The sequence below is a fragment of the Pristis pectinata genome, chromosome 15, assembly GCF_009764475.1.
Source record: "Pristis pectinata isolate sPriPec2 chromosome 15, sPriPec2.1.pri, whole genome shotgun sequence".
Taxonomy (NCBI): Eukaryota; Metazoa; Chordata; class Chondrichthyes; order Rhinopristiformes; family Pristidae; genus Pristis; species Pristis pectinata.
In genome coordinates, this window is record NC_067419.1 from 25,765,124 (window position 1) to 25,780,431 (window position 15,308).

Consider the following 15,308-nt stretch of genomic DNA (forward strand, 5'->3'; position numbering starts at 1 on the left):
ACTGAAATTTAGAAACAGAGATCTGGGAACGATACACCAAGGATTGTTCTCCTGCATTGACACCTCAGCACTTCCAGAGATGCTTTGTGGGAAGAGAGTTCAAAGGCGATGTTATGGTTTGGAAGCTTGAGTCACACTGACCCCAGGAGCTAATATGGAAGGCAAACCATCTGCCAATGGTTTCTGTGTGAAGTTTCAAAAAAGGCTTCACAATGTTGTGCATTACAGTCAACCCCCCTGAAGCTGACTTCTAAATTCCTGTTGGATGAAGTGGTTTTCATTGGTTTGCATGAAGCCATAACACTCTTCTTTCCTTTGAACCACAGTGTCAAGCTCACTGGCAGGAAGCCACATTCACAAAGCATATCCCCATGAGGATTCTTCAGATGACTGGGCACTTATACAAAGCATCTGCTTCTCATGCAACAAAGCCAGTAGGTGATGATAACTGGCACCTCTGGCATCCTATTACATTCTTCGGGCTCCTGAATGCTAGCATGCAGTGATCAACATGAAGATCCCTCCCCTGGATACCTCCTATATCTAAAGAGCTTGCCTCAACAAACAGCAGCAAAGTTGTCTTGACACGTTATCTTTTAGCCCAAAGGAAGAGCCGGGAGAGGAGCAGCTGCTGAGGGTCACTGCATTTGACATAAAGAACAAGTCGCATGTGATGGAAGTTATGAAAGGTTAAAGAAATTTGAAGCAGCCTTTCAATTTATCCTCCAAGATTCCCACTCACTTTGGCCATGACTTTCTCCTCCAGGGGAACAGTGTTCAGGTATGCTTTTCTTGAGAATAAAATTATTTGCAAGTTCTGCAGTAGATGTGATATGGGGGAATGAATGCTGCAGTAGTGGTACGAGATGTTTTCCCAAGGATGAGGTCAAGTAGTAGGAGGAAGAAGAGTGGGCTGAGTAGTAATGAGTGTCAAAGTGATTGGTGGAGAGTGAATGAGAGGTAAGACTCTTAACTTGATAACTCTGTTAAGGTCATTGAATATTTTCCAGTATTTTAGTCACACACTGGGCACAAAACCCCTGCTACTGACTTCCTCTGTGATCCCTCCATGGCAGCCACTGCTCAGTTGTCAACTTTCTTGCCTCTGAATCAGAAATCAGTGGGTTCTAATGCTATTCAAAAGACTAAAGCACAAAAATCTCAGGTGATTTTTGTGCTTTAGTACTCTAAGCATGCCGCACTGAAACAAGTGCCATCTTTCCAGTGAGATATTAAACCGACCCTCTCTAAGGTGAACACACGGATCCAGCAGCACTATTTTGAAGGGCAAGAAAATTACCCCAGTGACAAGGCCAATCTTCATTCCTCAATCAAAACTGCAAAAAACACTGCTGTTTGTGGAAGCTGTGTGCAGACTGAATGACATAAGTCATACATCACATCCATGATTATAATATAGAAATGCTTCACTGGTTGCAAGGTGATAAGGTGTGCTTTGAGGTTTTTTGGTAAGAGTTTTTCTTACTAACTTTGTTTTCCTTGGAGGAATAATATCTTTCCTCCTGTTCACAGTGTGGACCAGGGCTTTCATTACTACATCAAAGAACCTGGGCAGTCAAAGATCTCACAGCTACATGTGTTTTCAGAAGCATTCTCACCTTTTGAGGTGCTGCCTTGCCTTTTAATTAATAGATACATGACTCCAAAGGCAAATGTCACCTTTCCCCATGTCAGCAAGCAGAGCTGCCTGCCACCACAGTCAATATGTCAGGCTATGAGTGAGGTTCATTAATAACCAAAACAAGAAAAAAGAACAAAGCAGATTGCCTGGTTTACAATCTCCATCCAATTTACAGAATACCTCTTTAGATCTATAAACATCTTGTATCTTCAGCAATTCTCAGCAATGACATAACATTCAGTTGGGACTTAAAGCCCAGTATTCTGAAGCAAATCTATACTCATTTGTTTGAGAAAGTATCTGTCAGTTAATTTTCAAGAGGGATTCCTTCTGGTCTCCTCAAAAGAAACATCTTTTGAGAAATACTTGAGTGTTCCTTTGTTATTTGGTCTTTCATCATTAAGGAGGCCCAATGCTGCACATCTGGATCAGTTCATCTTGTGCCTACTCCATTTGCATTACAAAGGCGTACAGCGCAAACCTAAATGAGCCCTGTGGCAAGGGCTCCTTGACAGATGGATGGGAAAATAAAAATTCCCATCCTTGCATTGCTCAGGGGCAGGGTCTGGTGTTCAACCTTGGGAGTATATCTAAAAAGATTTTTAAAAAATATCATTTCAATCAGAGCTCATATTTCTGACAAAGCTTTTGGTTATTCAAAGTTCTGCACTCAACCAGTTCCTTGCTTGATAACTCACTCAAATCAGGTGGGTCCTTTTTTTTTAAAACAAACTTAACTTATCAGGCATAATATTTGTGTATAGGACATTCCAAAATATCCGATATTTATATGTGCTCCATTTTTCCACACCACAACTACTGTACATCACTGGGAATTATATACAGGCCTCCAAATAGTAGCCAGGATGTGAGGTACAAATTACAGCAGGAGATAGAAAAGGCATGTAAAAAGGTTAATGTCGTGGTGGTCATAACATGCAGGTAGATTGGGAAAATCAGGTTGGTACTGGATTCCAAGAGAAGGAATTTGTAGAATGCCTATGAGATGGCTTTTTTTTAGAGCAGCTTGTGGTCGAGCTCACTAGGGAAAAGGCAATTCTGGATTTGGTATTGTTCAATGAACCAGATTTGATTACAGAGCTTAAGGTAAAATTAACTCTTAGGAGGCAGTGATCATAATATAATAGAATTCACCATGCAGTTTGAGAGGGAGAAGCTAAAATTGGATGTATCGATATTACAGTTGAGTAAAGGTAACTAGAGAGGCATAAAAGAGGAGCTGGCCAAAGTTGATTGGAGGGGGACCCTGGCAGGGAGGACAGTAGAGCAGCAATGGCAGGAGTTTCTGGGAGTAATTCGGAAGATGCAGGATCAGTTCATCCCAAAGAAGCAGCAGCATTCTAAAGGGAGGATGAGGCAGCCATGGCTGACAAGCGAAGTCAAAGACAGCATAAAAGCAAAAGAGGGGGCATACAATATTGCAAAATTAGTGAGAAGCTAGGGGATTGGGAAGCTTTTAAAAATCAACAGAAGACAACTAAAAAAGCAATAAGGGGAGAAGAGATGAAATATGTAAGTAAGCTAGCCAATAATATAAAAGAGGATACCAAATGTTTTATTGGATATATAAAGAGTAAAAGAGAGGCAAGAGTGGACATCAGACTGCTGGGAAATGACGCTGGAGAGATAGTAATGGGGAACAAAGAAATGGCGGATGAACTGAATAAATATTGTGTGTCAGTCTTCACTATGGAAGACACCAGCGACATGCCAGAAATTCAAGAGTCAGGGGGCAGAACTGAGTGTAGTCGCTCTTACCAGGGAGAAGGTGCTTGGGAAACTGAAAGGTCAGAAGGCAGATAAGTCACCTGGACTGGATGGACTACACCCCAGAGTTCTGAAAGAGGTAGCTGAAGAGATTGTGGAGGCATTAGTAGTGATCTTTCAAGAATCATTAGAGTCAGGAATGGTTCGGAGGACTGGAAAAATCGCAAATGTCATTCCACTCTTTAAGAAGGGAGGGAGGCAAAAGACAGGAAATGATAGGCCAGTTCGCCTGACTTCAGTGGTTGGTAAGATGTTAGAGTCCATTATTAACGATGAGGTTTCGGGGTACTTGGAAACACATGATAAAATAAGCCGAAGTCAGCATGGTTTCCTTAAGGGGTGATCTTGTCTGACAAATCTGTTGGAATTCTTTAAGGAAGTAACAGGCAGGGTAGACAAAGGAGAGCCAGTGGATGTTGTTTACTTGGATTTTCAGAAGGCATTCGAGAAGGTGCCGCACATGAGGCTGCTGAACAAGATAGTAGTTCAGGATAGTATTACATTCTCCTATGGTATTACAGGAAAGGTACTAGCATGGATAGATGATTAGCTGACTGGCAGAAGGCAAGGAGTAGGAATAAAGGGGGCCTTTGCTGGTTGGCTGCCGGTGACTAGTGGAGTTCAGCAGGGGTCGGTGTTGCGTCCGCTACTTTTCCTGTTATATGTTAATGATCTGGATGAGGGAATTGGCGGTTTTGTGGCCAAGTTTGCATATGATACAAAGATAGGTGGAGGGGCAGGTAGTGTTGAGAAAGCAGGGAGTCTTCAGAAGGACATGGACAAGTGGGAGAATGGGCAAAGAAGTGGCAGATGGAATACAGCAGAGGGAATTGTACAACCATGCACTTTGGTAGAAGGAATAAAGGCATAGACTATTTTGTAAACGAGGAGCTAATTCAGAAATCGGAGGTGCAAAGGGACTTGGGAGTCCTAGTGCAGGATTCCCTAAAGGTTAACTTGCAGGTTCAGCTGGCAGCAAGGAAGGCAAGTGCAATGTTAGCATTCATTTTGAGAGGACTAGAATACAAAAGCAAGGATGTAATGCTGAGGCTTTATAAGGCATTGGCCAGACCACTTTTGGAGTATTGTGAGCAGCTTTGGCCCCATATCTAAGGAAGGATGTGCTGGTATTGGAGAGGGTCCAGAGGAGGTGTACAAGAATGATCCTGGGAATGAAAGGGTTAACACATGAGGAGAGTTTGATGGTTCTGGGCCTGTACTCCCTGGAGTTTAGAAGGATGGGGGGGGGGGGGGGGATCTCATTGAAACCTACCAAATATTGAGAGGCCAGGATAGAGTGGACATGGAGAGGATGTTTCCAGTCATGGGAGAGTCTAGGACCAGAAGGCACAGCCTCAGAATAGGACATCCTTTTAGAACAGAGATGAGGAGGAATTTCTTTCACCAGTGGGTGGTGAATCTATGAAATTCATTGCCACAGACGACTGTGGAGGCCAAGTCATTGGGTAGAGTTTGATAGGTTATTGATTAGTAAGGATGTCCAAGGTTACGGGGAGAAGGCAGGAGAATGGCAGTGAGAGGGAACAATAAATCAGCCATGATCAATTGGCGGAGCAGACTCTAAGGGGCAAATGGCCTAATTCTGCTCCTATGTCTGATGGTCTTATGACTTTTGCCCCAATACAAAAAAACCTCAGATCCTAAAGTACAGTAGTGAAATGTTAAAAAATGTAATCATTTTCACAGAGTAACACACATTCAGTGATTGTATAATTAAATTAATTTTGTTCAGCTTTACAAGTTAACAATATGTTCACTTCCCTTAAGCAAGTTTCTGACATAAAAATAAATGATCTGTCTCTGGGAAACTAAACTTTGAAGTTTAATTGATTCCTCATCAACCAATGGCTTATATTTCTAACATTTGCTTTTCTTTTAATTTGACATTCGGACCAGATCTGACTTTAAGACATGAAGTAATAAAACAAATGCATCAAATAGACTTTGAAAGGCAAAATCAGCAGGGTAGATGTTTTAAATCAGACAGTGAGGACTGAATTTTAGAGTGTCTTTCATCAATTGCCAAACAACACTTGATGTCCCTGAACAGGTAGTTTCCATGAAACTAAAGCCATTAACTATGGTGCCACTAGATTAGTTGTCAAATTGAAATCTGTAGATTTAAATTAAAATGTTAGCAATGCAAATAAACTGTTTAAACAGTATCAAGTTCAAGAAGAAGCATGAATCCAAACCATTTTGGTCAATAATAAGTATTCCCAGAGAGAGTCATGGGAAATAAACTTATCTAATAGAGAAATGGAGAGTGATATGTAAATGGACATGTTTTTCCTTACACAGCTTTTCCTTTGACATCATTTTAAAAATGAAGCATCAAAATTCCGATATAATACATAATTGGATCACAAGGCTTGTCAGAGAATCTTGGCAGCCAATCTTTCTGAAGATAATTAAAATGCAATTCCAGACTTCTCTCGAACTGGTAGCTGAGCCAATGATCACTGCAAACACCGCAGTCAGGATGTTGGTTGCATTATATCTAGTTTTTGGGCTGTAATGTTTTGTTGGCTCTTATCCCACATTAGTGGCTGTCTTATTTGCCACTGGTGCTTCTGTTTTCAAATAAAATGAGCAGGTGTGTGCATACGAGGTTGTAATAATGTGATTTTAGCATATTCATGGTTTCCAGACTAGCCACAATTAATGTTTATCACATCAAGATAAAACAGGCACCCAATTTCTGAAAGATCAAACTACAGTTGTGGGGGCAGGATAATTCAGTTGTTTTAGTTATTAATTTATTTTTTGTTTTGAATTTGGTAACTTTTTTTTCCATTTGCCACCTATTACTTTGAGGCCAGCAATTACCATTAACACCCCATTGATTCCAGATTGTTTGCAATTGTTTATGATTTGGGATTCCCCACTATTTTTGTTTTTATGTAAGAGAATTGATAGGAGAGCAGGATTGATGAAGCAGACAAACTACATCCATTTACTGCTATGCACATGATAGAAATGACATGTTTTATGTGTAATAATGGCAAATTCTAAAGGAGGAGCTCCCTTCAATTTACATTTCTAAAGGTTCAGCATTATGTTGGTTCTACCCCATTTTCCTTTGTACAGTCTTACAGCCAATACATCATAATTGTTTGTCCTCAAAAAAAAGTCTACAATTATTAATTTTTGTGTTCTCTATCCCCACCCCCAACCCAAATCACACTATCCATTTGTGGTTGGTGTAGATAATCTAAATAATAGTCTTCCCAACAGTTAAAACATGGGTGTTGCCATCTACCATTACTGCAAATGGGATTCTTTGCTAAATATGTGCTCCCCAGCAGTTTGGAATAGAATCAAAGCAGAAAGCAGAAGCTTTAAGAAATAAACAGAAGGAAGGAGAGAGAATGAGAAACATCACGGACTGCAATCTATAAAATTAAAGCACGTAGCAATCCAATTGAATATATTTCAATTTATATGAAACTGACTTATTTAACCCTCCATTGTGTACCAATTTATGGTATCACTGAAGACCAAAGGACCAAAAAGAAAAAGTAGGAATAGAGGTCAATTGAAGTGGACAATTTAGGAATACCCAAAAGAAAATAAATGCAAAAGCACAAAGGTCATGTAACTTCCATCAGTTATACAATTCTGTATGTGAGGAACTATACAAGAAAAGTAGGGAAAATATTGTAATGAGGGAGAAATATGTTCTTCACCCCAGAGCATGGATTACAATCAAATACAACTTCAATAAGCAACACTAACAATATTGTAGTTACTGTTGCTTATCCTTGGAGAAGATCAACATCCTAACCTTTGCAACTTGCTGGTATTTCATCAAAGCAACTCTTAATTTGTTTAAACATCAATATAACAATATTAATCAGCATTTTCAACATTTAATAACAACTTAACTCTTATAACATTTGAAAGGCACATGGATTGTTAGATATCTGAATACTGATGATAGAATTCACTTGATCATTTCCTTTGTGAGGGTTCATACCTGCAGACCCAATCTGGACTTCATCACATAGAACTGATCCACCAGCTTCTTGTGCAATGGCCTCATGTCTTGGGGCACAACTTTTTCATGTACAGCCAAGCCATACTCCAGAATATGTGCCTTTAATACAGAGAAACACATGAGATGATAGGTTTACATATATATATTTTTTTAAAAGAACTGTAATTTTCCACATTTCTTTAGCTAGCTTATTTACTTTCTCCAGCTCTCCGCCCCCACCGCAAAACCTTTGCTTCTTTCACTTCTACGAGCTTCAATATATTGGCCGAGAATTATTAGAAAATCCAGGTGCAGGGCTCACTGCATGTGTCCAATGAAACTGGCTTGAGTTAATTGATTACTGACCTCCTTGGTTTAATACCAGCATGCTTTGGGAGCCAGTTGCAACACAACTGTGGGTAGCTTAGTTGCAGCCAGGGCATTAAAATCAACTGGGCCAAAAGAAAGTGTAGGGATGGGGGGAAACATACAGCTTTGACTAAATCCAAAGACAGCTCCCCTGTTAGCATTTATTTTGTATCTTCGTAGAAGTGCAAATTCCCCTAAAGTGTTCAAAATTTGTTATTTTCAGGGATGAACATGAGAACTTGAAAAGAAATCTGTAAAGATTAGGATGACTGAAAGACTATCAACAGATTTGTACCATCGAATAAGTGTAAAGAAGAAAACTTTGGTAGCATGTCAAAATTACCAAACATCTCCCCCAGCTTAAATTCATTTGCTAACTTTTGTTTTCATTGCATAGTGTATAGATGATACAATGAGGCAGATCTGAGTGATAATGACTGTAACAAATGATAGATTTAGATAGATAGAGGAAGGAGTAGCTTTATGCGCAATGTCCACATGAATTTTGTGCACTGCAGTATCAACGCGTTACAATTCCGCATTAAGAATTTATATGCAAAATTAAATGAGAAGGCCTTGCTCAGGCTATTTATTCAAGTGGCAGAGAATCTGTCAGAGAAAACACAAAAAGCTAATCTTAAGTGAAAAATCAAAAAAACCACTACAGCTACTAGAAATATAAAATAAAAGTTGAAGGGTCTTCAATTTGAAACATTAACTCAGTTTCTCTTTCCAGAAATGCGACTTGACCTGCTGAGTGTTTCCAGAATTTTCTGTTTTTAAGCTAATTTTTTTTTCCTCATGTCTCTTTCTTTTTCAATCTTTTTACTAGTTTTCAGATTAATACAGATTAGTATATAACATCAATATTTGTACATGTAATACAAAGAGATCAGGAGAACAATCATGGCATGGATAATCATAAAGAACAATAAAGTATAAAAAAAATCTGTAAATCCAACGATCTCTTAGTGAATGAATATAATATAAAAGAAAGGAAAGAAAAAGATTTATTATATAAATATAAAAGGAAGAAAAAAATCCCCCAAACAATAAGAAAAATTATAAGCAATATATCAAACCAAACTAAGCTAAACAAAAAAAAAATTTAAAAAACAAACAGAAAAAAAACTGGACTAAAATTTCTCAGTAGAAACAGAGCAATATTATGTCGTCAACTCCGTTCCTCTAAGTTGAAAGGTTATTACAAGGGGATCTATATCATGTGAAAATATTGAATAAATGGACTCCAAACTTCCTCAAATTTAAGCGAAGGATCAACAGTACCACTCCTAATTTTTTCCAAGTTTAAACATGATATAGTTTGAGAGAACCATTGAAAAGTAGTAGGGGGTATTGGATCCTTCCATTTAAGCAAAATGGATCGTTTGGCCATTAATGTAACAAAGGCAATCATCTGGTTAGCGGAGGCAGATAGATGGCCAGACTCTATCCTTGGTAATCCAAAATTTGCAGTGATAGGATGAGGTTGTAAATCAATCTTCATTACATTTGAAATAATGTTAAAAATATCTTCCCAATATTTTTCCAAAAGAGGACAGGACCGAAACATACGTGTCAAATAAGCCACATTCGATTTATATCTGTCACATATAGGATTTATATGTTGATAAAAGTGAGCTAACTTCTCTTTTGACGTATGGGTCCTGTGAACTACCTTAAACTGTATCAACGAGTGCCTGGCACACATTGAAGATGCATTAACTAAATGAAGAATTTTCTTCCAAGTCTCTGTAGGTATAGATGTCTGGAGTTCACTTTCCCATTCATTCTTAATTTTGTCCAGTGGTTCTGGATGAATTTTCATAATTAGATCATAGATTATTGCTATCAAGCCCTTCTGACAAGGATTAAAACTGAACATTTTTTCCATAATTTCTGTTTTGCAAGGTGTCGGAAAAGAGGGTATAGTAGCTTTTAAAAAAATTTCTAATCTGCAAATATCGAAAAAAGTGTGATCTAGGCAAATTGTATTTGTTAGACAATTGTTCAAAGGATGAAAAACAGTTATCAATGAATAAATCACGAAAACATACGATTCCCTTCCTTTTCCATGTGGAAAAAGCTGAGTCAACTCTGGATGAATGAAAGAAAAAATTAAATTGAATGGGACTTGATAGATTAAATTTATTCAATTCAAAAAAATTACAAAATTGAAACCATATTCGTATTGTATGTTTAACAATTGGGTTAATCATATGTTTACTCAATTTGGTAAGTGCAAAAGGGAGTGGAGCTCCTAAAATAGAAACTAATGAAAATTCAAGTACTGATTGGGACTCAAGGTGTACCCATTTGGGGCACTGAATTACATCTGAATCTTGTATCCAAAAAATTAAATATCTAATATTGATTGTCCAATACTATAATCTAAAGTTAGGCGAAGCCATACCACCATCCTTTTTTAGTTTTTGTAAATATTTCTTACTTAACCTTGGGTTTTTATTCTGCCAAATATATGAAAGAATTTTAGAATCAATAGTGTCAAAAAAAGATTTTGGAACAAAAGTTGGAATCACTTGAAATAAATATAAAAATGTTGGTAAAATATTCATCTTAACCGCATTAATTCGGCCTACCAATGATAAAGACAGTGGGGACCATTTAGTAAATAATTGTTTAACATGGTCAATTAAAGGTAGTAGATTAGCTTTAAATAAGTCCTTATGTCTCTTGGTAATTTTAACACCTAAATACATAAAATAGTCAGTTACCAATCTAAAAGGTAATTGGCTATAAATTGGGGTTTGCATATTTAATGGGAAAGGTTCGCTCTTATTAAGATTTAATCTATAGCCAGAAAAAACATTAAACTGATCTAATAGTGATAGTACTGCGGGGATAGATTCCTCCGGATTAGAAATATAAAGTAACAGGTCATCTGCGTAAAGAGATATCTTATGAATCTTCTGTCCACGAGTATTGCCACATATATTTGAAGAATCCCGAAGTGCAATAGCCAAGGGTTCTAAAGCAATATCAAATAATAAAGGGCTTAACGGGCAGCCTTGTCTAGTACCTTGAAAAAGCCTAAACAAAGGAAATCTTTGACTATTAGTAAGTATTGAAGCCATAGGTGCATAATAAATCATTTTAATTGCAGATATAAATTTAGGGCTAAAATTAAATTTTTGTAGTGTACTGAATAGATATTCCCATTCGACTCTGTCAAATGCCTTTTCAGCGTCTAGTGAAACAACACATTCTGGAATTTGGGATGAAGGGGTATATATAATATTCATTAATCTCCTAATATTAAAATGTAGATAACGATTCTGAATAAATCCTGTCTGGTCTTCAGAGATAATTTGTGGAAGAACCTTTTCCAATCTAAAGGCCAATATTTTGGAATCTACATTTAATAAAGAAATAGGTCTATAAGATGCACAATCAGTGGGATCTTTATTCCTTTTTAAGAATTAAAGAAATAGTTGCTTCATAGAAAGAATGTGATAGTTTACCTACTGATAAGACATCTTTAAAAATTTTGGCTAACCAGGGAACAAGGATATCAGAAAAGGATTTTAAAAATTCAGCTGTATATCCGTCAGGGCTGGGTGCTTTACCCGACTTCATTGAAAATATTACTTTCTTTATTTCTTCCTCCAAAATGGGAGCATCTAATGTAGAGTGTTCATTTAAAGATAACTGGGGAGTCTTCAAATCTCTTAAAAATTCATGTATTAATGTAGGATCCTCAGGGGATTCTGATTGGTATAAAGAAGAATAAAATTCTTGAAAGGATTTGTTAATTTAAACTTGATCTATCGTGTAGGTACCATCTGGTTTACGAATTTTATTAATCTGACATTTAGATATAGTAGCTTTCAATCGGTTGGCCAATAATTTAGCAGATTTGTCACCATGTATATAAAATTGACTTTTGTTCTTAAGTAGTAGATTTTCAATTGAAGATGTTAATAATAAACTATGTTGTAGTTGGAGTTCTGTTCTCTTTTTAAAAAGCTCCAGATTAGGAGTAACAGAATATGTTTTATCGATTTCTTTAATCTTGTCAGCTAATATACGTATTTCGTTATTAGTTCGTTTTTTCAATCCAGCAGAATATGAAATAATTTGACCACGGATGTATGCTTTAAACGTATCCCATATTATCCCACTGGAGATTTCTTCAGTAAAATTAGTTAAAAAGAAGAATGAAATCTGTTCTTTAATAACGAAATCTAAGTCTTGTAATAGCGAAGGGTTAAATCGCCATTGTCTGACATCAAAGGATACATCTGGTAATTTAGTTGATAATCTCAATGGTGCATGATCAGAAATGGCAATTGCATCATATTTGCAGTCCGTAGTAAGTGGAGCATCAATAAAAAAATAATCAATCCTCGAGTAATTATGGTAGACATGAGAAAAGAATGAAAATTCTTTATCAAATGGGTGTAGAAATCTCCAAACATCTAAAATTCCGGATTCAACTAAAAAGGAATTAATAAAGACAGCAGATTTGTTTGGAAGTGTAGGATTCGACACAGATCTATCCATCGAAGGGTTTAAACAGCAGTTAAAATCTCCACCCATAATCACAGTGCATTCAATAATGCAAACAAATGTTTAAAAAATTCAGGGTTATCGACATTGGGTGCATAATTAAAAAAATTGTTATGGTTAATGTTTATGAAGTAGACCAGTAATTAATAAAAATCTACCATTTGGGTCTGATATTGTCTCATGATGGACAAACGAAATTGAGGAGTCTATAAAAATAGAAACTCCCTTCACCTTTGCTTGTGAATTTGAATGGAACTGTCGACCCCTCCAAAATCTAAAAAAACGTTGATTATCTTTCTTCCTGATGTGAGTCTCCTGAACAAAAATGATCTGAGCATTTAATCTATGAAAAACTTTAAAGACCTTCTTACACTTAAGCAAATTGTTTAAGCTGTTAACATTCCATGAAATAAAATTAATAGTCTTATCCATTTTAACAGATTAAAAAACATATGGTATGTAAAGGGTTAATCTTGGTATATACGGATCTTACCAACAGGAAGTAGTAAAAAAGTTCAAGGAGGAAGCGGATATGATGACAATTTAGAAAAATTTGTAGTTTAGCCCAGAGAAAAAAAAACCTAAAAACAGCCCCAACCCGACTCCCCCAACAGTCGTTGGGCTCCTCATGTCTCTTGAAGCTTGCCTGAATGCTGTGACATGCAACATAATATTGGAAAGAATAATTATATTTACAGATCCTGGAGTAGGGTGCAGTGTTATAGTGTCACACTATTTACTTGAGTCCTGTTAAAGCTCCTATGAATGTTTTCCACATAAAAGCATAACAATTTGCAAGCTGCTGCATGCAAGCTTTTGCCATTTTTTTTCCCCATCTGGTTTCATTTCAGAAAATAAATGAATGAGTTTACTGCTGGTTGTAGCATCTTGTCCATTTCTGGAAAACGTGGTAAGAGCAAAGGAGGTAGCCATCACTGACTTCAAATTTCACTGAGTAGAAGAGACTATCAACTTCTTTAATGTACACATCTGCACCATTAATTCCAGGGGATGCAATGGGATGGAGATGGAGATGAAATGAAATGAGTGACATCTTCAAGAGTTCTAATCATGTCCAGTCTAGACTCCTAGATAGACCCTTGCTTCCAATATTTGGCAGACGGATGCACCTGGGCTGACTGAGTACACTTTTGCCAACAGTAGGTCTATTTTCTCTAACATGAACAGAAATTTTCTTTACTTCTCCTGCCTTATACACAGAATATTGGGACATAAGAGGGTTAGGACCATATGAGTGTATGCTCACACTGACCACTAAATACCTTTGCACTACCATTTCTGATGTCTAAATTTACAGCTGATTGAGTTATATATGGGAATCAGAATGCAGAAATTTCAGATGTTAGCTGAAAGGTTAGATTCTGTTAAGTAAAACTCTGGGTCAGTCTGTGGCTTGACTAGCTATCCTCTGATTTTCATAAGTAGGACTTCACAAGTTCAACTGGATTGCATGAGCCTTTGCCTCATCTTATTCCAGTGCCTAGTGCAAGAAATTATAGTCTATCCAGTTTTATAATTATTTCTTTGCAGTAATTTGGTACAAGAGTTTATTAGATCTTTTCATAAGAGTAGTTAAGAGTGGATTAGGAGACACAAAGGCCAGACTCAATAATGATGTCAGATTTCCATTCCTAAAGGGCATTAGAGAACTGGGTCCATTTCTATGACAATCCAAGTTTACTGGTAAATGTAATGTCAGTTTATTTAATCATTAATTTACATTTGCCACCAGCAGTGTAGGAATTTGAATTGATGCCTATGGATCATTAGCAGAGACCTGCAGATTACTTAACCACTCGGTTAAGTTACCGGACATGCAATTATGCCTAGTGATGTGTTGTCGATCTCTCGCAGCTTATTGTCACAGGGAGCAGGGGTTTAGTTTCTGATCTAAAATTGACTATGGGATTATTTTAGTCTCCCCCAGGAATTAGCATAACTAATTATTTGGTTGATGTGCATGGTAGAGATGGTGGGTGGGAAGAGTTTGTTGCTGGTGGTTCACGGCATTGCTCTGTATGACAGACAAGATAAGCATTATTGAATCCAATGTTATTTTCTCACAGTTCATCTCACTGGCTTGTGTTTAACGTATTAATTGCCACATGACAAATCTGAAACACCACTTTAATACCGACAAAGATACTATAGTAAGGAATATAGCTTACATCTGGCAAAAAGACAATTTAGGATGTTGTCAATGAAATCATCCTCATCCACAGAGTGATCACAAGATTTGGAATAATTTTCCTGGCAGGAAATGATGGCAAAACCTTTATATTAATTGAAGAGTTAAATAATCCAATGGAGAAAACAAATATAGGTTTTCTTTTTGAAGATTGAGCCATGCTGGCTAAATGAATTTCCCTCATCTAGCTTGTGATCTGTTTCTTGTTAATATGTATGCCATTTTTGTATTCTTCTTTGGTTTTAATTATATCCGTTACCCGTTGGTATTGAATACTTTGTATTTTGAGAACATGCATCTACATTACCTGTTCAAACATAAGCTCCCTCAGACGAGAGATTTTCTCCCCATCTTCAGGGTGGTTGAGAATGTAGTCCTTTACAAAGAATGCCTGCAATAGAAGAGCAAGACTTCTTCAGTTTTATTGTAGTTTTCCAAGCTCCTTATTCCCCTCTCTCAATTTGCAAACTAGCTGAAAAAACATTTGCACTCTGCCAGTAGTAAATATAATTGTCAGTTTACCAAGAAATTGGGAGAATTATTTATGAAATAGCTTGAAATACAAGGATTCCAGTTAAAGCACTTGGGAGGAAATGCAAGAAAACAAATTATGCAAATTAGATACAATTAGGTGGTGAAGGATCTTCATGAATATAACAACGTATAATTATGGACAGGCTGTGAGGTTAGAAGGTCAAATCTTCTGTAACTAACTGAATATTTTAATAAAGCTGTATTGAGCATATTTAATCAAATAAAAAAACAATTTT

The 15,308-nt window shown here is 36.9% G+C and overlaps 1 protein-coding gene across 19 annotated transcripts in view; it reads right to left on the reverse strand.

The window, feature by feature from the left end:
• LOC127578488 (dedicator of cytokinesis protein 4-like) overlaps positions 1–15,308 on the reverse strand; it is a 719,988-nt gene that overhangs the window by 447,208 nt on the left and 257,472 nt on the right. For all 19 annotated transcript variants that reach the window (XM_052030584.1, XM_052030581.1, XM_052030587.1 and 16 more), the window contains 2 exons: positions 14,846–14,929; positions 7,431–7,550 (listed from right to left, as the gene is read on the reverse strand). In XM_052030584.1, coding sequence (XP_051886544.1) covers positions 7,431–7,550; positions 14,846–14,929 — 204 coding nt within the window. The remainder of the gene's footprint in view (positions 1–7,430; positions 7,551–14,845; positions 14,930–15,308) is intronic.